The sequence below is a fragment of the Mus pahari genome, chromosome 13 (assembly GCF_900095145.1).
Source record: "Mus pahari chromosome 13, PAHARI_EIJ_v1.1, whole genome shotgun sequence".
NCBI lineage: Eukaryota > Metazoa > Chordata > Mammalia > Rodentia > Muridae > Mus > Mus pahari.
This window is the reverse complement of record NC_034602.1, coordinates 28306278-28331159: the sequence shown is the minus strand read 5'-3', so window position 1 is coordinate 28331159 and position 24882 is coordinate 28306278. Positions and strand designations below refer to the sequence as shown.

Here is a 24882-nt window from a genome sequence, read left to right as displayed (position 1 = left end):
TGTTCTTTAGGCGCAGAAGATTGATTCTTGAGGAGCAGGGCAACTAGGAACCTGCCCTATTGCCTCCACAGACAGCATCTCCAGCTAGCAGGGAAAGACAAGACAAGCATAACCTTGGGCCTAAGAACTCAGTATGTAGACACTAGGCTGGCCCTGTCTCTGCCTCCTGAGTACTGGGATTAAAAGTGTACTGTCACTATGCTTAGCTTCAAGCTGCTAGCTTTTGAATCTAGCTCTGTGTGACCTTAGCAATGGATTCCAGCCTCAGTGTCCTCATCTCTGTACTAAAATAACAAGAGCCAGCTAAATGACTATAAATGACTCAGCAAAATGTTGGCCTAAGAGATATGGGGGAGGTCCTAGGTCCCCATCGGCCATCTCTTAGCCATTTCTACAAATTTCCTTAGAGCCTCTGGAGAGTTCAAAGCCAGGCCAGTGGCTAGCTGTTGGCTAATGGATGTCACTGCCATTACCCAAGGTCCTATAGTTAGATGGCTGCAGAGGAAACATCTATAACAGCTGCTTGCCCAAGTTCCAGGAGGTAGAAGGCACCAGAGCCAGTCTGGTGGAGCTACCCCATACCCACACAACACTTTGGTTGACACCTAAATGGGGATAAGATGGGCTCCCACCTCCTCGTATCAGGCATGTGGGAATCAGCAGCCCCAGGTACAAAGTGGCCTCTGTGGGGGTACCTCCTAGAGTCGAGTCCTTGCTTGGCTTTCAAGGACAAGAATGAACAGGTGTTTGTCCAAGCCTCAGCTGCCCCCACCTAAGGTGGGACATTTCCTATTTCTATTCAGGGTAGAGTTCCATACCTTGACACAGCTGCATGGCCTGCTAGGACCCTTAGTTGTCTCAGGATGAGGAGGCAGGAGGCCGAGGACTAGGTCCCCAGTAGAACCTGAAGGGAAAGGGGGCAGGTCAGCTTTAGAAAGCCTCTTAAGAGAGGCCAGGCACTCTGAACAGGTCAAGACCGGTTCCGTTGTGAGCTGGTGAGGCCTACTTAGGCTCCCTGGGTTTGGTTCCCCTCAATAACGAGTCTGGGGCGAATCGGAAACAACTGTTCAGGCTGCGAGAAACCAGGCCTGACCAGGGTGACAGCAGTCAAGCTCAGCCTATATGGATAGAAGGCAGAGTAGGAAATGGCCAGTTTTAGTGGGATGCCAGGTAACTCTTGAGAGAACTGAGCCTGTACTAGTGGGAGAAATTTAGGAGTTGAAGACTTGACGAAGGCCTGGAAGTATATGAAATGTGTGTACATGTGACAGTGGCCAAGTACAGCCTTGACTAAGTTAGTAGGACACGGGTCTAGGAAGCCTTGGGGTGCTAAGGCGTTTGAACTGCTCTGGGTGGATAGTGAGGTACAGCCTATCTCTGCGGTGGGTAGTGAGAGGGGTTAGAATTGGATTGTCACAGCAATTCCTGGGGCCTTACAACCCAGCCTGGGATAGAGGCCTGGGCAGCTAGGTAGTTCAGCTTGCATGTTAGACATTGCTATCACATGTCAATAAGGAGTCCAGACTCTTAACCTTTGACATTGCCTTTGTGGCCAGCCCTTCCCACCCCAGCTATGTCCCAAATGCCCACCCCACGCTTGAAGTGAAGCAGGCATCTCTTTCAGGGCCACAACATGGAGGAAGATGAGACTCAGGCTTTTAGGGCCAAGGATGTGTGTGGATTCCAGGAAGGTCTCAGCGATTCTCAAGTACCTTGGTCCACCTCTGCTCATGAACCTTCCCTGGACTGCCCAAGTATGACTTCTTGATTTGGCTGAGCTTTGTCACCTTGTATGGGGGTGAGGCTCACACACTCCTTGGTATAACTCCAGGAAACTTGGACCCTGTCCACTCAATATGTGGCCACAAATGGCACACATACCATGACAAATCATCCCCTTATCCAACACGATCAGGCTGCTTCTTCAAGCTTTTTCAGAATGCTTTTTGGAAAAACGAGACAAATACAATGAGGCTGAGGGGTACCTCAAGTCATGTGCTTCTACATTCCCCAGGCAGGAGGGCTGGACTTGCTGTGGTGAGGGGGTGTGTTCTGCTTTACTGTCTAGAAGGAATAATGTGCTGCCAACACCTCAGGGAGGCTTGCCTTATCCTTTCTGGAATACCACCCATGCCTGTTAGGTCAAAGGTCTGGCTATCCACCAGGAGGGCAGGGGTACTTCATTTTTCCTGAAGTGACCAAAACTCAAGTGTTGATGAAGATCTTAAGGGCAGTATCACCGTAGTCCTAGAGAGGACTGCTGAGGTAGATTCAGGGAGTTGAAGCAATAACACCCACACTACCATCAAATGCTTGAGTTACTGAGCAAAGACCTAAACCCGGTGGGGCACCTACCAGGCCCTTCCTACCAAAGGTTCATTATCTTGTACAGAAAACAGACCCTGTGCCATGTCCTAGAAGGGATAGTGGCATGGACTGGGCTCCATGAGTTATCCTGGCACTAACTTCAGTGTCTGGTGGGCTGAAGGACCAGGTAGACAACTCCTGCCTCACAGCTGAAACTTGACAGGCCTTCAGAAAGTGTTTCCCAAACAGCCTTGCTCCTGCAGGTTGGTGGATAAAGTACCTGCATTTCAGGCTTAGCCCAGGTACTAGAGAAGGGACCTGGTAAGACAGGCAATGTCATAGACAAAGTAAAAGGAGTTGTAACCTACAAAGGACAGGGTAGGTGTTGCAGACACAGTAGGACACAGGGTAGAGGGGGATTCATGTGGGTCAGGAGCATGACCAGAAAGGCAGAAGGGCTGGTGGAGAGCATGCAAAGACTCCAAGGACTGTGTCCTGTGTGAGGGCAGAGCCTCACCACCCCTCTAGAACCCTGGAGCAATGTGTGGAAGCTGAAACAATATCTAGGATCTCACACAACAGGCTTAAAATGCCAATAACTATGGGAACTTGGCACACCATATCTCCCAGACAGGGAGACCACTTCAGTAGGCTCTGCGAATACTCCTAGGCCTGGTCCCAATTCCAGGCACACAGGCTCATTCTATACCTAGTATTGCCTGATCTTTACAGTGTCAAGATAGCTGCTGGTAGTATCCTTGCCCCACTGGAGATAAGCAGGATGCTCTCCTCAAATGCTAGAAAGGAGGTTCTTATAAGTAAAGCAAGCCTCAAACAGCAACAACAGGTGGTTTAATTGTTTCTTTAATTCAAATGTACAATATCTGCAATTTAAAAATTTTAAATATACATTTCATGTCAGTCCGTCCTCTTGGAAATGGACAGCCAGGTCTAGGCTGGGCTCCGGGACACACCCATCACAGCCCTCCTAGTTCCCAGTGAAGCCCATGGCATACAGCAGCAAGGCTTGGACAGGAGCCCCCTAGAATGCAGCCAAATCTCTGCAGATAGGTCTCTGCCACCTATTATCTTACACCCAGCTTGTGGCAAAGGGTGTTTCCAGAGACACTTGAGGGGAGCAGTTCCTTTGATGGCTCTAGCGTGTGACAAGCACACATGGATGGTGGCCCTGAACCTTGATATCATCTTTCGTTGTCACACTGCTCAGCATTGGTTCTTCTTTCCTGGAGGCTCCAGACCCACTGAGGAACAATTCTTTTCCAAACCATGATATCCTGAGCCCCCACCCAGCATCAGCAGCTCAGTGTCTTTGACTCCCACATACCAATCCCCAGAGGACAGCTTCATGCCTGTCCTGGTAGCAGCCATGATTCTAGTGCTCAATTTTGAGAGAGGGAGACTGTGTGGGGAAGGATGCTCACAGGTGGCAAGAGGAGACTAATTCTGCAGCCCCACAACGGGAGGCAGGATTCCTTGCGACGTGGCTGTGAGCCAAGCTATTGCTGTATAAAACCTGTCCCATGAGCCGGAAGCAGACCTACTTCACTCACTCATTGGAAGGTACTTCCTGCCAGGGAAGGCGCCTGTTAGGACTGGTCCCTTCCCTGGCACTGCATTCTACAGGGCGGGAGGTGGTTCCACTCCAGTTTTTCCCTCCTAAAGGGTACATGTGCAGACAAAATGAGAGAACCATAAAGGGCACTTGGCAGTGGCAAAATCACCTACATGTCAAGGGGGTTATCAGTGGGAGGGAGGGAGGGAGGGAGGGAGGCACATTTTGGAGAAGAAACATGCTGAAGTGCATTGCCAAAAGTTCTACCCTGGTTTTATTAAAATCTTTCCTGATAGTACCACCATGGAAACAGAAACAACATCCCACCTCCTACCCCCAAAACCTCATAGTCAAAATAACTTCTGTTTTTAAATAAAGTTTGGAAATCTTTAGATTTTTTGAGGAATTTGATAAAAAGTTTTGGTCCCTCCTGCAGTTAGACAGGTGGGGCAATGTCTCCAGTGGGACTTTAATGAGCTATGGACTTTTAAAAATTGAGTCCCATTCTCAGATGCTAGACTCACAAAGCTGACTATATGTGGCAGTTGCAAGAAAAGTCTGCTTTCAGAAAAAAATGGGCAGGCATTTTTAGAGGTCTTGCATATGTCTTTAAGGAGTGTGTGTGTGTGTGTGTGTGTGTGTGTGTGTGTGTATGTGCCTGTGCCCAGGTGCATCTCTAGGTTGTGGCACCCATGAGCAGACAACAACCTTGTGGCAGAGGCTGTCCTTGCCCCATACTAAGAATTGTTTCTGATCACACTGAACAAGAGGCCAACTAAACTCGAGGTTGAGCTCACTGATATAATCCCCAGGTGAATGGCTCTAGATTTTATATTCAGTTTCCTTATGAACATCTACCATGAGGAGTAATCAGGCCTGCACCATGCTCATCTCAGAGCTATTGGACCAACCTCAGAGTGTGGCAGCAGCACTGTAAGAACTTTCACATGGTCCCCGAGTACTTCTAGGAGGGAAATTGAGGGTGACAAGAAGAAGCCCTAAATCAGCAAAGGGGCATTGGTGAGTTTCTTTCATTAAAATTCAGTAGCTTCCCTTAACGTCCTCTTGAAAGACCTAATCCATGTCCACTGTTCCTGTTACCATGCCTTGGGGTGGTTTTTGCCAGGGTGGATAGGAGAAGAGTCAGCCAAGTGTGAGGCTCCCCACAACCTGTGTTTGGTGGGGAACTTTGCATCCCAGCAGCAAGGCTACTTGTCATGATGGAAAGACAAAAGGAAATCCAAGGGTCTCAAGAAAGCAATCCATGCACTGAAGTACAGTTAGTTAATCATGGGCTGCAAGCTCTTTCCTCCTGTGTAGCCTAGAAACATCTCCAAACTACTCCACTCCCCTACTCTACAGCTGAGAAACACAGACATGACTTAGTGGAACAGCAGAGAATCTGCTCTGTCATATAGTCAAACAGCAAATCGAGCTCCCAAACCAAGCCAGGAAATGAAGGTAGCTCATTTCAAGGCTCATTTTCATTAACATAACCTGGTTACTCTGGGCTTGGGCTTTGGGAAGAGGTGGCTCTGACCAGCTTGGGAAGCCGTCTGAGGCCATCGGCTGACCTGATTTTGAACCTTCCCTTTGGTGCCTTATCTTGTCAGGTTGAGTCCTCCCTGGGCTCTGCCAGGCATAGGTGTCTATACTCTACTGGGCTGACAGAAGGCAAGATGGGAAGGGGCAAAAGAGGCTCTGGGTCCATTCTTAACTGTTGCTAGGACACCAAGCTTTCCCTTGACCACGAGAAACTGAGACAAACCAACAAACCATAGCTCAGAGACACCTTTGGGGTAATCAGGTCAGCACTCCTCAGGTCCCAACCATGCAGAAGATACAAAGGGACAGACAGTATCCACAACGGTCAGCTGGTGTGTGGGCAGGCTACAGTGCAGGTCAGCCACACCAGGGATGAGGTTACTGGGATAGCCACTTTGGGTCCAGCAGATGCTGTCTCTGCCCAGGCTGAGAGACTAGGAGAGTGCATCAACACTAGTGAGGAGATAGCTTGACAGTCATGCCGGGGGGGGGGGGGGGGCAGCTGCCACAGGGCAAGCCTCTCTAACTCTAACAGTGGAAGTCAGTTCCTCAGTTCCTCAGTTGAGCCACAGGCATGATTCTCACACAGGCAGTCAACACCAACACCTCTCTCTGTGCTGGCTGGCTTAATGGAATGCATAAGAACAAGGAGCTGTGTGAAGTGCAAGTGCCACAGGGTCTTGGGAGGGCTACATGAGGGACCTGCCCAACTAGATTGAGTAGCTACAGGAGAGGGAGTGGCAGCCAGAAGGCCCATCCACTTCCATAAACTTTGTCACATGCAGCACAGGCCTTGCCAAGTCACACACTTTACACGGGCATAGGAAAAGTTACATTAAAATTAATCTCTTTACTGATATAATTAAATTTTAACTCCTGAGAAGAAAACACAGAAAGGGAAAATGGTGTTGGACACCTGGCAGCCCCAGTTCCCAGCCCCACACACCATTCATTGTGTCCAGACACTGGTGTGGCAGGTATGCCTGCTGGGTAAATGTGGGAGGGAGCTCTCCAGCCCAGTGGGGCAGGAGGCTCAGAACCATCTGGCAAGAGCTAGGACTTCTGAGCCACATCCCAGGGCAGCTGCAACCTGGCGACCACGGCCCAGGGAACACTAAGAAAAAGACAAACACCTGGTCAACCTAGCTGCAGCGAGGCCAGGACCCAGGACTCAGGCTCAACCCCAACATAGTGCATGTTCCCTGCATAGCCCTCATTGCAAAGCCCTCCTGCCATTGCCTGGCTGTCCACTTGACACAAGTGGAAGCCGCAGCAGAAGCTTGGTGCGGGCTCCTGGAGGCTCAGGCCCCAGCAGCTGCCTTCTTTCAGCCTCTTGTCCCACAGGCACTACTCAGCAGGTGGTGACCTTGTGAACATTTTGCAAACAAGCAAGCAGTCTGTGGTATGGACTTCCTGGTGCTGCCACCACCTCAAACACAGACTGGAAAGCCCTGCGGTCAAATTCCTCCTCTATCTGGTGTCTGTAGAAGTCTGTGGCAACCAGGCAGAAAAGGTTCACATCCACCTGTTCCAGTTTGCCCATCCTGCTGATGACATGTGGAAGGCTGGTAGAAGAGTTAAGGAGGAACGATGGCAAGGGTGGGAAGACAGCCTCCCCAAGCGGTTCCCCTCCTAGGAAGACTAAGGGCAACCAAAATTGAGGGCAGCCTAGCCCACATTAGCAGCAGCAGCTGCCTGTAATCCTTTCCCAGCTGCAGCTCGCTGTCTGCCCAGGAGGACAGGGGTAGGCAGAGAGGCCCAGGAAGTGGGAGCCCTGCAGTGCAGACAGGATGCTGGTTCCCAGAGCTCTGCACAACAGCACTTACCTGGGCTGTGTCCCCACACAGTGCTAGTGGCTGGTGTTCCCGCTCACACTGCTCCAGAGCAGGTAGGGCAGAGCTAGCTAGCACCCTGCCTGCACGGCTTTCCCAGTACTTAGAGTGAGGCTGTACTGTCACCACCAAGACAGCTTTGCTGCTAGTAACTCTCGTGGTCTAAGAGGAGGAGGCTGCCAAGAGGAACTCCTGGCATCACTGTTAGGGCGGGAACTTCAGCTTTACTTATGGCTTTCCCCAGGAGGGTGACCACAGCGTAAAGATGAGAGCTAATGAGAAGCAGCATTGAGAAAACCTCAGAGGAACAGAGTATGCCAGATGATGGGGCAGCCGCAGGGCCAGCGGCTGGCTGGCCTGAGCTGCCCTGCCTCCCTTTGGGCTCCCCTTTTCCCTTAGCAGTAGAACTGCCATAAACCCTGGCTGGCAAATGGCTAGACTTTCTGTTTCATGTCCCTGTCAACATTTTAGGGAAGGGTAAGCATCACCTTGATACCTGTGGGGTTCTTTAGAGTTTAGGTTTGAAAACATTCAGTGAAACCTGAACTGGATGCTAAGAGAACAAGGAACCTGGCCAAAGCCCCATGGGAGGAAGGATACATCGCAGAAACCCATGGGCTGGTAGATGCGCTGACAAGGAAGCAGGAGAGGCTCCACATGGCCATGGCAACTGGAGTTCTTTGTGTGAAGTTGGACAGGGACAGCATGACCCAGTCTCGGACCATGGATGACTGCCCAGCACTGTGCAGAGTCTGAAAAACCTAGGGAGAAGAGAGCCCTGAGCACAGGGTCAGGCTGTGGGGTGGGGTGAGGAGACTGGGGCCACAGCTGCCACTCATCTTAAAAGATGAGTCTAAGCTGGGCGTGGTGGCACACGCCTTTAGTCCCAGCACTCGGGAGGCAGAGGCAGGTGGATTTCTGAGTTCGAGGCCAGCCTGGTCTACAGAGTGAGTTCCAGGACAGCCAGGACTACACAGAGAANTATATATATATATATATATATATATATATATATATATATATATAAAAAATAGTCTAGCCCTGATGACAGGCCTACAGCAAGTGTGGGATTGGTTTCCCCTTCCCCCTCCTTCTCTGTCCTTACCCCACAAGGCAAGTACATCCTCACCTTGTAAACTACAGTGGCCATGAACTGTGGGTATGGCTGCTGATTGGACAGGAACTCTCCAATGACTTTGTTCATGACATCTTGAGGTGGAAAGAAGTCATCTAGGAACTGAGGCAGGATCCTTGCCACGACCCTGGCTTCACAGGGAAATCCCTTGCGGATCCTGAAATGAGAGGAGCTGATCTGAGCCTCCCCCTGGCTCTTGGCCTCTCAACCCTGCCTACAGAGCCATCATGGACCAAGGCTCAGAGGTCCTTGACCCACAGGGATGTTCCAAGTGGGGCTCAGACCAAAACTAGGGTATAAGTTTTAAAAGCCAAAGATGAGATCCAGGCTGTCCTTTTGCCGCCCGACTGATCTGAGCACAAGCTGACCTTCCCCACTCTGGGGAGAATAATGCAGTTGTGGGAAAGCCCTGTAAAGGAACAGCAGCAAAAGGGTGTGTGGTGACATTACAGAAGAGACTCTCCACACTGAAATGTCACAAAACTTTTCACTGTTGCATGTCCTAATATCCAGAGTACTACTGTCAATCAGCAACTTTTCTTCCCTTCAAAATTGGACGCCCATCTATGCTCCTGTTGATTCTTCTTTCAACATCCAACACTTTACCCTTACCTCAGCAGCATCCTTAAAGACCTATGATTATTCCACTAATGCCACACAACTGTGGTAGACAGCTGAGAAGTACACAAGTGACTCAGACCTTTAGCCTTGTCTCCTGCCTGTGGATATGGCCTGAGCCCCACCACAGCACTTGGCTATACTCCAGGAGTGTCTATTTCCTCAGCAGTGGCCTATGGGATCCACCAGGGCAGTGGTTTGGTTGTACATCTGCATGGGTTCAGTTGTCCCCGAGTCTGGTTTGCAGGTGGTGCTCTGTGAATATGCATGCACTGGAAAAATGGCTGCAAAGATGCATTTTAGAGTTCAAGAGAATGAGCAAAACTGCTCTGGCTGTGGCTCTAGGGCAGCCAATGACTACTGAGGTTAGGGGTGGAGTTTTGCTGCATGTCTTACCTATCAAAGAGAACAGACACTCGCTCCATAGCTACGATCACAGACTCGCTGTCAGGTGTAGCAGGGCTGGGGTCAGAAGCTCTGCCTGGACTGGCTTTTTCCTTACCTGAAACAAAAACACTAGGTAGGCTACAGGACAGAAGCCCAAGAGTCTTGAATCTGCACTCAGTGGCTCAAATAGGACTTTACTAGATAGGCAGAGATCCTTCAAAAGCAGGTGATTACAGTCCCTAGCAAGGCAGGACCCAGCCCAACTTTCTTCCAACTCTCAGGGATGCAGTGGCCAGAGGCAGCTCTGATACTGATACTTGGTATCATGTGAGTGAGCTACTCTCTTGCCTTGAGCCCTAAATTCCTGGAGGGTGACCAGGCTGTCTTAGACTAAGACACTAAGACTGCCACACCATGAGGCCTGGCTTGAGTCTTTGGGTGAATCTATGACCCTTACAACTCACTCACCTGTGTACATACAGGTAAGCATCAGGCCCAGGGCTGCCATGGCCCTGTGTGGGCTTTGTACATTCACTCTGTCCACACTTAGCTTGACCAAGGACTCCGTGTCTAGCCGAGAGAGCTGCTCAGACAGCAGGAGCCGCTCCAGACCCCGGAGGGCACAGTGGTAAATGATGGAGGGGGTGGACTCCTCACTTCCAGACAGCATTACTCCACACATCTAGATAAGAAGAAAGGCTTACTCTTATCTTCCCCAAAAGCACAATGACCCACTGGTACAGTCTATAAGGTAACCTGCCTATGTTCAATAGAGCCCAGTTAGAGCCCTCTCACCTGTATCACAGATGCTGAAAATTCTGGTCCCACATCCAGAGGGTAGTTTTCCATCAGGTAGAAAGCAGTGGCACACATTACCAGCACATGCTGCTGGCTGTGAATATTCACGCAGCTAAGAATGGGAGACAGTAATCAAACCCAGTCACATACAGCAACCCCTGCATGTCTGCAGAGGCTGACAGGGACAGTTTTAAAGCATTATCCACCCACGTCTATTGAGTACAGAGTCCTGGGTCATGTCAGCTTCCCCAGGCCTTTTCACTTGGATGGCCTAGGGATCACACTTGTCTCCAGAGCTGCATGGCCTTAGCTTAGCATGCCACCTCCAATTCTGTACCTGTCCATAGATCACTTCACTCTCCCTGAACATTCTTCATGTTCTTAGCCAGGGTTCCTCAGGGTGTCTGCTCCATGCATTTGCTAACTTGTAACCCTCTAACTCATGGGATCTCCAGTTGGTACCTCTTTGCCCAATGGCAGCAGTAGAAACCTGGCTGGAATATGAGTTAGACCAATGCCACCATAAACAAAGGAGCAACACTCTATCTCTTCTGCCCCCTTGCAGGTCTGTTCAAATGACACTGTCACTTCTAGGAACTGGCCACTGTTTTTACAGGACCCTCTGCCCAAAGCATTGAGCAAGGTCTATGTGATTATCTGATTTGGACTTGTAAATCCATGTCTGTCAGTCTAAGACCTCATCATCTCTAAATTTAATCTCCACTTCTCAATCTACAATCCTGTCACAGAACACCTAGCTTTTCCTCCAAGTCCCTTTGCACCCCTAGCTCGTGCCTCTGAGTGCCTAGCTATGCTCTATCACATCACAACACCTCCTTCTGCTTCTAAGACAGAGCTGTGATGGGCTCAACTTATTTTCAAAAGGACCAGCAACACATCCAGGTTCAGCTGCATGTGAGCTGTCTTTAGGGGGAGGTGGGGGATCAGAGCAGGGAAAAGGGCCTCACAGGAAACAAGGAGCTGATTGTAAACTGAAGAGGAGGCTAAGTCTGGCAGCAGGGGATAAGGTTGCTATCCACAGCAGTGTGCTAAGTGCCGCTAGGGGAGAGCAATGCAAGGCAGGACTTTTCATCTTGCTAGAGAAATCCAAGAAACCATCTGATGTAGATTTGTGTCCTTGTGTCTCATAAGTACTATTTCTCCTGGGTTTCCTGTCTGCCACTTACCAGGACCTGGCATACACTCTGTTACTCTTTTTGGGACAGGATCTCATCTGTAGCCCTGGCTGGTTTCAAGCTTATGTCAATTTTCCTGCCTTAGTTTCTTAAATGCTGGATCATAAGCATTTGTTACCATGTCTGTTCTGGCATACACTTTGAAAGTCAAACAGGAGACTTTTATTTTGTTTTTTATTTTTTATGTTTTTGTTAAGACCACACCAAAGCCTGTAGCCCACCCAGCCAGTCCCACTCACTGGGCTATTCCTTTGAGGTTGGACAGCAGATAGTCACTAACAACTGGGATGAGCTGCTTTGCAGTGTCATCCAAGAGGTCACACTCCAACACATAGAGGATGCCGTGCAGGGCTCCGATCTGGCTGGGCAGGTGGCTGCTCCTCAGTGTGCTCTCCAGGAGCCGGCTGACTGGCTCTGCCACAGTTTTGTCCTGGATACAAGCACAGACATGAGCTGTTGGAGGCAGACTGATGGCTGATTGCCAACGGCCTGCTTCCCTGAGGTTGAAAGAGCCTAGCAATAGTTGAGCACATAGCAGAGTCCACACAATGGCTGAAACTCATCCAGGAGATGTTGGTGTACAGTGCCGACCCTATCTAAAAAACCTCAAGCTGAGAGAGGGTTTACCTTATGAAGAAAATGTGATTTGTGCCCACACTTACTTTCCCTTTTGAAGCTGTGGTATGTCCTGGGCATCGGGTGTTCCTGTATCCTGCTACTTCTAACAATCCTGGATTCTGAGTTCTGCTGGCCCCTGTAGGAACAGCTCATGTATGTTGTCCACTCCTTGTCTGTCTACCTACTGGATGATTTGTGATTGAATGACTATTCAGGAACAGTATTCACGCCTGGTTTTCTAGGCTTTACCCAGGAACCTCGCCTTCAGCTGATTTTTGCCTCATGTCTCTTCACTGTAATAAACCTTGGTCTGGATCCTCCATTGGTAGTTGTGAAGCTCCTGACATTAATTTGTGCTAACCTGGACTTACATGGTATCACTTCCACTAGGTATTTTAAATGTGGGAGTACATACCTTGACAAATGACTCCTTCAGCACTGAAGACTGCTGTAGTGTTCTGCAATCCAAGGGCAGCATTTCATTGTCTGGCTGTGCCCCACCCCCAGGGAAGGCTGGCTAAGGACTCATTTGATCTCATGATATAAGAGGCCTTCTGGTCATCTAGCCCTCCAGGGGAGTCTGTATCTGATGGTGTCAGGCTAAAGAGGGTTAACATCTTTGCCAGTTACTTTCTTCTCACCCCCTTCCCAGGCTCTCCCCATTGAGCTGTGAGTCCTTCCTAAGGACAGTACAACCTAGGGCTCTGGCCACACTCCTGCAAGCATAACACCAGGATACATTATTGAAGGTTGCAGATCTAATGATGGGCAAAGAAAAGTGACAGTCTGACGCATGCTGTGGAACACTGTCCTCTGGACATGACATGGCCGTGGCATCTTGAAATCAGAGGAGCTGGGGTTACCTGTACTCCTACCAGACTCTCCCAAGCACAGGATTCTAGTGTTCCCTCCTCACATGCTGCACACAACCCTGCCCCCGCTGCACTTGGTCTTGAGAAAGGTTAAGTGAAGGAGACTGTGACTCTATTTATGTAGCTTTGGGGGTATCATTACCCATGCTGTGGAAGAATCTTTTAGTATGCAGCTGTTTTGGGGTCCCTCAGCTCCAATAAGTAAGCCTTCACTCAAGTTCCTATGAGGAAAGCCAATACATACACTGATTCACAAGCTGGGCTTGGATCATCAGTGGCGCATCTGAGGTGAACATTCCTTGTTCAGGTTTCCCCTGGAAAAGCAATGCAGCACTGCCTGTAGCAGCACAAGACAGGCTGGAAGCCTCTCAGAAGACAACTGCCTTCAAGCACAGCTGCTTGTATACACAGATCTGGGAACTGGAGCCATTTGCCATTCTGCCTTGGGGTCGTTTCTTAAAAATGACCATTATTTGCCTGATGCATTTGATTTACATTTTGCCTGAGGAACTTGGGCTTGAGCACAAAACCACAGTTACAAGGAAAGTTAAGCCACTGAAGCCACCCACCCCAAGAAGGAAAATGGACCTCCCACAAGGACACAGTCCTGACAGCACCCAGAGGACGCCTGCTTTGAAGAGTGTGCTCACACAGGGGCACTAAATGCTCATTGTTGCTGTTCTCTGGATGGTGCTATGGCCACCCATGCTGTATACCTGTTCTAGCCCCTACGTTCGGTGACAACAGATTCTGTTGCAGAGCAGTAAGAAGAGGTGGGAGTTGTGCTGTGCCATGTTCTATTATGTGTGCTGCTGCTCTGTGACTGCACAGGGTTACACAGGTATGTAGGAGATGCCATCAGATACTTGTGGCTACAGTGATAATAGCATTGTCTTACTAACAAGAGAGGACATGGCACATATGACCCATGGGGAACGGGCCCCAGCAGGCTCTTCATACCACTCTTGCCAGCAGTCCTAACTACTTCACACATGGCAGCCACTCATGTGTCTAGTGAACAAATAAGTTTCCTTATTAAAATTACTCTTATTTTTATATGTGGTATATGTGTATGTATCCACACGGTAAATATGCATGTGTACCTGTAGAAGCCAGAAGAGGGTGTTGGTTATAAGCTGGCAATGTGGGTGCTAAGAATGAACTTAGATATTCTATAAGAGAATCAAGTGCTCTTAACCATTGAGCCATCTTTCCAGCCCCTAAACAGTTTCTTATGTTATCACAAAATTGGATCCCAGGGAACAGAGATTAAAAACATGATAATTTTAACATTTAATGATAACATTTTAATGTAATTTAAAAACACAATAATAATTTAATAGTAAGTGACAGGACAAAAGTGCCCATGTCAACAGTCTAAAGTCCCTCCCCTTTCCTGAGTGTTGATGCCCTCTAATATGCTCCAACAAGAGGAAGAACCCACATGCTATTATTTTCACATGTATGTCTGATCCATGTTCTGAGGAGCACCTAATAATATGTACATAGGAAAGACAACCAAGTAAATGCTGATAAATCAGCCGCAGAATAGTGGGAAATGTCAATGAGCTGAAGAAGCCAGGAGGCACATACCAGGCGTCCCGGAGCAACTTGATTTGGGGCTTCCCAGTCATGAGAACTATAAGCAGTTCATATCTGTTATTTATAAATTACCCTGTCTAAGGTGTTTTGTGACAGCAGCACAATTGGACCAAGACAATCATGATGTTAAGGATCAAAATCTACATTTCCCAAAGTAGAAGTGCAAGGTTACTGTGACAACAAGGTCACCAGGGAAGCCTGTGTAGGCTGAGTAGTACAGTGGGATCTAGACCCCACCAGAGAAATGGAGTGGGGCTGCTAAATGACAGACAGGCAGAAGAAGCGAGACCTAATTTCACTCTGTACTGTCCTAGTGCTACCACACCTTCTGTCCTGGAGAGGTGCTCACTGTAACAACATACAGTGTGCCAAGGGAAACAAGTGCTCCAGCCATGCTCACCACATCCCAGTCTCGTGGGAACAGCACCAAAAGGCACCCAAGTCTTATAGCTAACCAGAGCTATGGTCCACATGTGCCAGGGAGCTTGGCTTGGGACAGGACTCTGAACTATGCAGGTGCATGTAGCACATGTGACCAATACAAGGTCCCAAAGCAGTGTAGTCCCAAGCAGCTTCAATGGGGGCAGCCTCTGAACTACCCTCACTCACCATTCCAAGGACAGCAGCTGCTTTACAGGTGGCAGGCACCAGGTACTGAATGAGGATCTCATCTTCTGAAGGGTGCACTCTCCGTAGTTCTGTCAGCGTCAGATACATCATTTCAAACTGGGTACGTTCGGTGAACAAGTCTGATACTACAAGAAGCTGGAGACATGGAGAATCAGAACAAGAATTATACCTGGAGGGATATTAGAAAGGCAGCCTAAAATGTGAGCCTCTGTGTAAGTTCTGGGAACAGATCCGGGTCCTTCAGAAAAGCAGCCAGTGCCCTCTTAAAAACCACTCTCTCCAGCTCCCTCTATCACTTTCAGAAGACCAAGTCAGTATCTTAGAGCCTTTCGATCCAGCCCTGTCAATACTGAAAGATGTCACTTACCCTTTGTTTGGGGCTGTTGGGAACAGTAGAGTACTGAAGTACAATGAGCCTACTACTTATCTGACATTGCTCCTCTGAACCAGGCTTAGCCGGGCGTGGTGGCGCACGCCTTTAATCCCAGCACTCCGGAGGCAGAGGCAGGCGGATTTCTGAGTTCGAGGCCAGCCTGGTCTACAAAGTGAGTTCCAGGACAGCCAGGGCTACACAGAGAAACCCTGTCTCGAAAAAAACAAAAAAAAAAAAAAAAAAAAAAAAAAAAAAAAAAAAAAAAAAAAAAAAAGAAAAGAAAAGAAAAGAAAAGAAAAGAAAAGAAAAGAAAAGAAAAGAAAATATTGGCTTAGAAGAGTAAGGTATACAGTTGTTTGTTACTACTCTGGAAGAGACAGAGGCAAGGTGGTCTCTGGAAGGCATACCACTCACTGGTGTTACATTTGAGTATTTACCTGCTCTGGATCTGAAAAAAAAAATTCTGTCTTGCCACCAACTTCAAACATTCTGTCCCTCCATACCTGGGAGGCCTGCAGGAGTTCCTTTACAGGTTCAGAGACATTAGAGATGAGGTGTGTATGTGTCTATGTGCGCATATCTCTGTGTGCTTGTTTATTTGTATATATTTGTGTGTGTATGTGTCTGTGTATATATCTGGTGAATGCATGGCACATGTGTGTATTCATGTATATGGTATCTGGTGCATATAGGTGAAGTTTGTGTAATGTGTCTGTGGCTTATATTTAGTACACATGTGTGCATGTGTTTGTGCATGATTTTGTGTGTGTGTGTGTGTATGCACACATTCGAGTATGTGTTCGCGTGTACATGTCTCTGGGTGAGGGGAAAGCAAACTTACAGATCGAACCACTTCACTGATCAGGATGACAGGGGTCCTTCTGGCTGCACTGGATGGCAGGATCCATCGGCTGTACAATTCAAGCAGAAACTGCGAACAGGAGTGAATATCAACCCCAGCACGGTGTTTTCTGCAGAGTGTGAAACATGGATATTTTCCCCATACACAGATGAGAGGTTAGCCTCAAGAAGGACCCCAAATAAGTGACTGAGAAGAAATTTCAAATTTCTTATTAAAAAAAAATAAAGCCAGTAAACCTGGAATTGACTGGAGACACAGGTGGTGACGTTGGTGCAGGGACATCAGTTTCCTCCTCCTCCTCCTCATCCCATTCCTCCTCTCTCAGGGGTGTGATGTTATTTCCCAGCCACACGGAGTGTATGGACACCTGTCATAGAAGCAGGCACCAGAGATAAGGACATAGGTAAAGGCCACAGGTTCTTCTTGGGTAGGTACAGTCTGGTCCTCCTGGTCTGAGCACATATGGCCACTGTAATGATTCACTCAGACTCAAATGTTACTATCAGTGGAACCCCTGGGTAGTAGGGTAAAGGTTCTAAACTGTTGGCAGAAGAACTCTGACCTCAGGTTCAAAGCCTGAATGAGTGTCTGGAGAGGGTATGAAGTAAAAGCAACACCAAAGAGTGACACTAAGTGCTTCTAAGTGACAGCTGACCACACCCTGGAGAGAAGGGCCCATACATGGATTTTATACACCTGGTCCCACTCATTTGTGTTTTCCAATTATAAAACCTGTTTTTCTGGCTGCTTGGTTACAGAAATTTCTCCAAGGATGCAGAAGGAGATGTGTTTGTTTTAGGAAGGTGTGCGGGGCAGCCAAGAGTCCCAAGCTCCCAAATGTAGTTAGTTGCAGATGAAGTGGTCTTTGCATTCTCAGGATGAACAGTGACTTCCACTTTGATTGCTCCTCTACAAATCCTCCTGCATTTTCCCTCATGATCTCAGATCTCAGCTCCAGTGAAGGCAAGCTGTGAGCTATGACTCCAGGTGCCAGTGTTCTCCATGCTCAGCCCCCTTTACCATCTCTTTCCCCAAAATGGAGTGGCAGCACAGTCCAGCAGGTTTTTTTTTTTTTTTTAATAGCTGGCAGATATCCCAGGCAAGGCAGGGCTAGATCTATACTTTGGCCCCACACAGTCCTACTACATTCAGGTTACAGACATTGGAGCTGGCCTCAAGTACTGAAGGAAACAGACAGATGAGTTCAACACAGCCATCAGGGACATGGAACCTAGAATATAATCATGTGCCCAGGAGCCCCAGGCATCTTACTCATCACCCCACCTTCAGAAACACTGCATCAAAAGCACACTACATTCTAACCATCACTGTGACCTACCTTAGGGTGGAAGTTTCTCTGTAAAGGTAAGAAGGCACAGAGGTTTGTCTAGAAAGGCAGCAGGCATCACATCTCCCTGACCCTGCAGTGGTAACTGTTAGCTATCCTTATTGTTCTGAATGAAGTGAACTGTTCAACTGCCAGCTGCCTGCTGAGCGGACACTTAGCTACCCTCTCAGCTAGCAGCCAGGAAACTTTCAGTAGTACATATGCCTGACAGCTCTCAGCTGACTCCATTCTCTCCTCTCTGACCTTTCATGCTTCTTGGTTCTCTCCTGTCTCACATGTTTTATAAACATCTGTATGCTTATATGCAAAATATATTGAAATCTAGAATAAAGTACATAAATAAAAACTTTTTACTGAATATGGTATGTGGCTCAAGCTCAAAATGGTTATAATTCCAGCCCACAGTCCTTATAGAAGGGTGTGGATTGGTAAAATTGACCTACCTGGCCCAGCTTGTAGCTCATGTTGCCTGGCTCCCGCTCTGGGTTGATCTGCAGCAGCAGCTTGTCATGGCTGATGAGAGCACCTGTCAAACATTAGCACACCACTGCATGAGACCCTGCTTCTGCCTCGACAGATATTTGCCTAATCTAGGTGTCATCCCCATGGGCAGGATACTCCAGCTATACAGAGGCAGAAGGTCTTGGAGTACTGTCCGTTTGCAGCCTGTTGAGCTGTCAGGCCCAGTGGGCAAACTAGACTATCTCTTCTGCGATGGCTGCCTCAAGTTAACTCCATTGGATCGCACACTGCCCATCCTCTCCCAAGGTACTCTACTGTCCTCCCCACAGCTGTACTCTGAGCTGCTATGCCATCTATCCATACCTCTCTCAAGACGTTCCAGAGCAAGTATGCCATTTCTCACCTATGCTACTGGCCCAGACAGACGCTCCTCAAGGTCTAAGTCCCATGACTATTTAAAGTCTCAGTGCTCTGTTTAATTCAATATTGCCAAAACCGGTTTGGGATACACTACACACTGCATTTCCATACACAAACTTTCCCAAATAAAGTCTTCAAGGTACTTAAATTTACAACAACAAACAATTCCTAAAACAATTTAGCAATTATGAGACTGAAGCAGTTTGTTCAACAATAACATAGTGGGGCCAGCAAAGGGAAGGAAGGGAAGGTGGGCAAAGGGAATGGTAAGGAGGTTTTGGGGGTGGCTTATTCAATATACATTATGTGCTTGTATGAAAATGTCCTTATGAAACACAAAACTTTGTACAATTAATACACACAATGGAAAGAAAGTGCTTTTCATTTAAGTGAGGTGATACACCCTGACGCTCATGGCCATCCAGACGAAGCTGAGACTTGTGAATGGGGGCAATACACTCAGCACGCAGCCTCCTTGTTAAGCCACAGCAAAAATGACAGCCATACTCTTGTTCTAGCTTCTTCCTGTACCTGTAGTAGCTGGTAACAGAGAAGGGACAGGATCCCATGCCTGGTGAGAATGGTGAGTGGCAGTATTCTCTCTTTGGGAAACCATCTCTTGGATTTCTTGTTCTACAATCCCTCTGATCATGCTCAGCTTTCTTCCAAATCTAAAATTCAGAACCAAGGAAAAAACATGTTTGCTTTCTTCAAACATCAGAGAAGTGAAAGCCACCAGGACTTCTCTTTAACTTGCCTGAAGCAGCTGGTTTAACAAAAAACAAACCCTTCAGTAGGTGCTCATTCTTGACCCACAAGTCTACACCAACACCCAGTGATGCCCATAACATATCAGACTAAATTCTCAGTTGCCACTGTTGACAAAAATCCTTTTTGGATCTGTATCTCAGGGCAAGGCCACAGACACAAAACGTAACAGTATTGAAAGAACCAGTAAGAATTATTACATCAATTCTTATAACAAAGGAGAGGGCTAGGGGAAGTGGGCTACCTCACCATCCTCTGCATTGGACCACATAAGAACTCAGGCAAACCTGGTATCGAGAGCCTTCAGTGGCTTATTCCGGGGCTGTTGCTCCAAGCAGCTTACAGCTGGATTGCCAGCCACAGGCACGGTCATTGCACTGAGCACTAGAGAGGTGATGGCCTGCACAGCCAGGACATGGATCTGGGTTCTTTCTGTGTCTTCCTAGAGGAACAGTCCACACATTGACAACATGATAAGAAGATACCAACTACTCATCCTGCCTCTAATTCACACAGAGCCCATAGGCCACATGGCCTCATACAGGAAGATCAGATCACTTAAGAGCTATGGCTTCCCACAGTCAGGGTCTTAAGTCCAAGTTTGCTCAGAACTGGTTACACCTACATACCTGAGACTTGGAGTAAACCTGAAGTATCCAAATGTTTGGCATATAACTCCAAATAGAAATTTACCTTGGAGAAAATTGCTCTTAAATTCTATCATCATTTTAGAACACTGCCTATGGCAGCCTGGCAGTTACAGATGAGTTTGAAGATAATACTGATGACCTGTGATCTATATAGATTCACTTTTTTATCTGTCATTTCCACAGTTTACTACATATTTCTCAGAATCAAGGGCTTATATCCCAGTACTTTTAACACCCAGAACCTCCCTCATTTTACAAAGATATGGTGGTTGTTATTCATGTCATATTAGCATGGTACACATTAATACTAACAAAGCAATTAAGCTAACAAAGCAAAACCTATAAGATAGTTAAAACAAACAAACAACAACAAAACCCAACCAAACAAGTACATGTGCATGTCCTAGATTCATTGCCTTTTTTATTTTAGTTCAATGACATTCTTTCAGATCGTGATAAGTAAGTAGAACATAACAGTACTGAAAGAACCAGGTCATTGATCATTGAAGTGGAATGTATCATAGTGAAAGACACAACCTAGTAGCTACTGGAAGCCTCAGTCTCCAAGCCTGAGGGCATTTGTCTTTACTCTGCACCATCAGATGGCACATGATCAGCCTGTTTTTCTGTTTCAAAACATGGAGTCTCCAGCTTTCACAGCTATAGGATTCCAGTTAGCCACCCCCTAGTTATGGAAGTCTCACCTCTGGTGGGCTCTCTTCCTGTTCCATCACCAGGGGCTGAGTCACCAGGACACCAAGGAGGGTGGCCCAAGTTTCTTCGAATTGGGTACGACTGGTCCACCCTGGGAATCAATCATTACATTAGTTTCCTGACTCCCCAAACCCACGAGGAGACACTGACGATGTAATTCCATCAGTGCTGCTCCTAGGGCACCACCTTCAGAGCAATCCTACAGCATGAGCGATGCCATTCTCTCCATTTATCATAAAGGATACAACAGCACATGGAGATCAGTTATGCTATCGAGGCCAAGAGGCACTGGCCAAGTTCAGCAGCCTAGATTGCCCTTCAATCCCCCACTGTATAGGACAGTGACAAGGCTGTCTACAAAGGCGTCAATCACTTAAGCTGGTCAGGCTAGTCCTGCCCACGAAGCATTTTAAAAGTCTCATGTTAAGTCTGACTGTGAGACCTCAGAGCAGACCACAGAGCCATATAGATAATAATTCTGTAGCTATAAAGCCTGTGAGATGGCTGACAATCTGAGTCCAATTCTCAGAGACCACATGGAAGGAGGAGGGAATCAATTCCTGTCAGCTGTCTTCTGCTCTCCATGTGCATGCTGCACTATGAGATGTTCACGTGGGTCCTGCCTCCACTAAGTAAATAAATGCAAACAGTGAAAGCCACTCCAGAGACAGACTTTTTAAAAAAAAAAAAAAAAAAGCATGGTATTGGGCTAGGACCACTCTAGCAGTCTAGGAGGCCAATCAGAGAAAGTTCAGCAAATAGCTGCACTTGATGTTCCCACCAAGACCTCAAAATATCTACAGCACTCCTTGTAAGGCCAAGATGCAGTAAAAAGAACCAGAAAAGTAGAGCATCAAGTGCTAGGACCTCCTGGAACATGGGGCATAACTCAGATTCAAGTGAATCCTGACATCAGGAGACAGACCCAACTGATAACTGCCCAGGGAAGGCATAAGTGGGCAGGAGCAAAGGGAATGTGCTGGCTAGTTATGTCAACTTGACACAAGCTAGATTTATCTAGGAAGAGGAACTCTCAGTTGAAAAGCTGCCTCCAAATATTGGCCTGTAAGTAAGTTTGAAGGAAGTTTTCTTAATTAGTGATCAATGTGGTAGGGCCCAGCCTATACTGGTGGAACCACCCCTGGGGTGACAGTCCTGAGTGCTTTGAGAAAGCAGGCTGAGCAAGCCTTGGTGAGCAAGCTGGTAAGCAGCACTCCTCCATGGCCTCTGCTCCTGTTTCTGCCTCTAGGTTCCTGTCCTGTGCTCCTGCCCTGGCTTCCTTCAGTGATATACTTATAAGCTATAAAGAGAAATAAACATCTTCCTCCTCAAGTTGCTTTTGGTCATGGTGTTTACCACAGCAACAGACAAGTAAGATGGGAAGTAAAAATGTCCTTCATGGGAGGCGCCCGACTCCTACTCAGAAGTTACTGCGCACGGAGATGAAGTGGAGGCATGTTGCTGAGATCTGAATAAGAAAACTTGAAGAGTCCCTAGGACCTAACTTGGACCAGGTAGTGGATCTGGTGCCCAGATTCTTTTAGGAAATACCCAAGAAGGGAAAGGCTATGAGGACTATAACCACAAAGTCCAATCAGATTGGCGTCCATAGGCTCATACATTTGCATACTTGGTAACTAGGTGATATACTATTTGTGAAGGATTAGAAGGTATGGCCTTGTTGGAGGAGGTTTGTCATTGTGACTGGGCCTTGAGGTTTGAAAAGCCCACACCAGGCCCTGTCTCTCTATCTCTCTCTCCCTCTTTCTGCCTGCTGCCTGTGGATCAGGATGTAAAGCTCTTAACTACTGCTCCAGCACCATGACTGTCTGCTTTCACCATGATGATAATGAACTAACTTTCTGAAACTATAAGTAAGCCACCAACTAAATGTTTTCCTTCATAAGAGTTGCCTTGGTCATGGTGTCTCTTCACAGAATAGAACAGTCATTAAGGCACATCCTCAACCAGAAAACTGTCAAAAGAGGAGGAGGAGGAGGAGGAGGAGGAGGAGGAATAATAATAATAATGATGAGCAGCAGCAGCAATTTAGACTGTGCTTCAGGAAGCAGAAGAGCCCTGACAGGAGAACTACTCATTCTACTGCTTACTGAGACACTAAGTGTATTTTTCATGTTCATGTCTGTAGCAAACATATAAAATAGACACAGTCTCCATTCTATGGACCACAGCACTGAAGATCCTACCCTGTCAGCAAAGGGATGAGCAGGGCTGTCTGGCCAAATCTACCTTCCCTCATTCTATCACTCTGTCCCTGTGACACCTAGCTTGCCATGTTTTCCCAAGCTGCTCATTCTGCATATAAGAAAAATGAATCAAGTGAGAACACAATGTCAAAGTGGCAAGCAGGAAGACATGAGGACGTGATTTCCACTACTGTCTGTTGCAGCTCTGGAGACTGACGCCTGGGCTTCCTTGGTACTAGACAAACACTACAGTGAAGCACATCCCCAGCCCACCTGTATGGTTTAGTGTGAATAGACAATGTGAAGACAGAACTGGCTTCCCCTGACAGTTACTAAGAAGCCTGGTGTGCACCCCCACTACACTCATCCATCTACATCTAGGTCTACTTTCCACCATAATTCTATTTGTACTGTGAAAAGTGTGAAGGCTTGCAGCATTGTCACCCCAGAACCTTTTCAGTTGCCGAGTGCGATGGCCCTACCCTGAAGCTTCAGGTCTAGGAGGTGGCATATGGGGACTGAAGAGGACTGTGGGATACCTAGGGTGTTGATGCGGTAGATGAACTCCTTGAGGATCTCCTTCTCCTGGAGGAACTCTACAGGGATCTCAGGAAACACTGTGCCAAAATCCCCTCCAGGCTTGGGTGACCACCCGAGTTTCCATACCTGAGAAGATGAAAAGCCAGGTGGATGGAGATGCCATGAGGAAGACAAGAGACCCCCAGTGTCCCTTGTCCCTTGTCTCTCAGCTGCCCTCCCACCTTTACTACTCTGACTTGTCCAGAGCCTGTGCCCTTCCACAGAGGCTCCCACCCTTGTGCCTAGAACCTTCAATGCCAAGCTTGACTCCCACCACTCTGCTCTGCCCCCCCCCCCCAAGGCCAGCCCTGCTTGTTACACCCCTCAGGCTGCCTGTACACAAGCTGCATTCCTTGTAGGAAATGCTGCTACCCACAAACATCAAGTGTGTTAGAAAAGAGGCAAACACTAATGAAATTCAGTCTCAAGGACAACCCCACTGCTCATTTCTATCAACTGTGAGAGGCTGAGTTTTGCCATTCGATATGTAGATAAGCACCACGCACAAAAGGGAGCCCCGAGGTACACCTCACACTGTTCCAGGAGCAGGACCATCTAGCAAGCTCAGCTATGTGCCTCAGTAAAGCAATGAGGACCTAAGGGAACCTCCCCAGATTTCTACAACCCAACTAACCTTCTGTAAATCTCTTACACCACCCACGGAAGTCTCTGGGGGCATGCCCAGGGGAGGTTCTGCAGTGTTTTCTACAGCTACTTTCCTGCCCAGGGCACTCAAGGTATCGGATTAAGAGCTCTTTTTTCTTTTTTCGTTTATCAAGACAGGGTTTCTTCTGTGTAGCCCTGGCTGTCCTGGAACTCACTCTGTAGACCAGGCTGGCCTGGAACTCAGAAATCCACTTGCCTCTGCCTCCCAAGTGCTGGGATTAAAGGTGTGTACCACCACTGCCTGGCCTGGATTAAAAGCTCTTGATGGAGATTTACCTACAGCATATAGCCTATGAGGCAGATTCCACAAGAGCCTTCTATGACTCCTATACCACCTTCTTATACAGTCTTTACAAGGAATACTGCCCAGGGCTGAGCCTCATGCAGCAATGTTAGATGAGCTTTTGGCTTTCTATTGCTCTCTTCCCAATGTCCACACCTCTCTGTTCTATAGGCACTTCTGGCATAGCTGGGCCACAGCACTCAGATTGGGCCCCAGCAACTCTAAGGTCCAGTGAATGTCATGTTCTAGATGTGAACTTTTCCAGGATCTTACATGCAAGCACACACACGCTGTAGCTATGGCCAGTAGTAGGCACATGCCCTATCTATGCAGAATAAATCACTCTTTCTTATCTGGCTCCCTGGTCTGGCTCTGTGCTATGGTTCAAATCACCTGTGGGGCAGCTTTGCTTTCTTGATGAGGATTTTTGTAGGAAA

At 47.7% G+C, this 24882-nt stretch overlaps 1 protein-coding gene across 1 annotated transcript in view; it reads right to left on the bottom strand.

Annotated features, from left to right (window-relative positions):
* Window positions 1–4493: 4493 nt before the first annotated feature.
* The window catches only part of Htt (huntingtin), a 135550-nt gene continuing 115161 nt past the window's right edge, over window positions 4494–24882 (bottom strand). Inside the window, exons 53-67 of the mRNA XM_021211255.2 lie at window positions 23457–23583; window positions 20701–20801; window positions 19634–19788; window positions 19110–19249; window positions 18140–18222; window positions 16585–16715; window positions 16328–16457; window positions 15093–15248; window positions 11631–11821; window positions 10193–10307; window positions 9866–10079; window positions 9407–9512; window positions 8387–8549; window positions 7858–8018; window positions 4494–6990 (exon numbers count right to left, since the gene is read on the bottom strand). Of these exons, the coding sequence (XP_021066914.1) occupies window positions 6777–6990; window positions 7858–8018; window positions 8387–8549; window positions 9407–9512; window positions 9866–10079; window positions 10193–10307; window positions 11631–11821; window positions 15093–15248; window positions 16328–16457; window positions 16585–16715; window positions 18140–18222; window positions 19110–19249; window positions 19634–19788; window positions 20701–20801; window positions 23457–23583 (2187 nt within the window). The 3' untranslated portion in view covers window positions 4494–6776. The remainder of the gene's footprint in view (window positions 6991–7857; window positions 8019–8386; window positions 8550–9406; window positions 9513–9865; window positions 10080–10192; window positions 10308–11630; window positions 11822–15092; window positions 15249–16327; window positions 16458–16584; window positions 16716–18139; window positions 18223–19109; window positions 19250–19633; window positions 19789–20700; window positions 20802–23456; window positions 23584–24882) is intronic.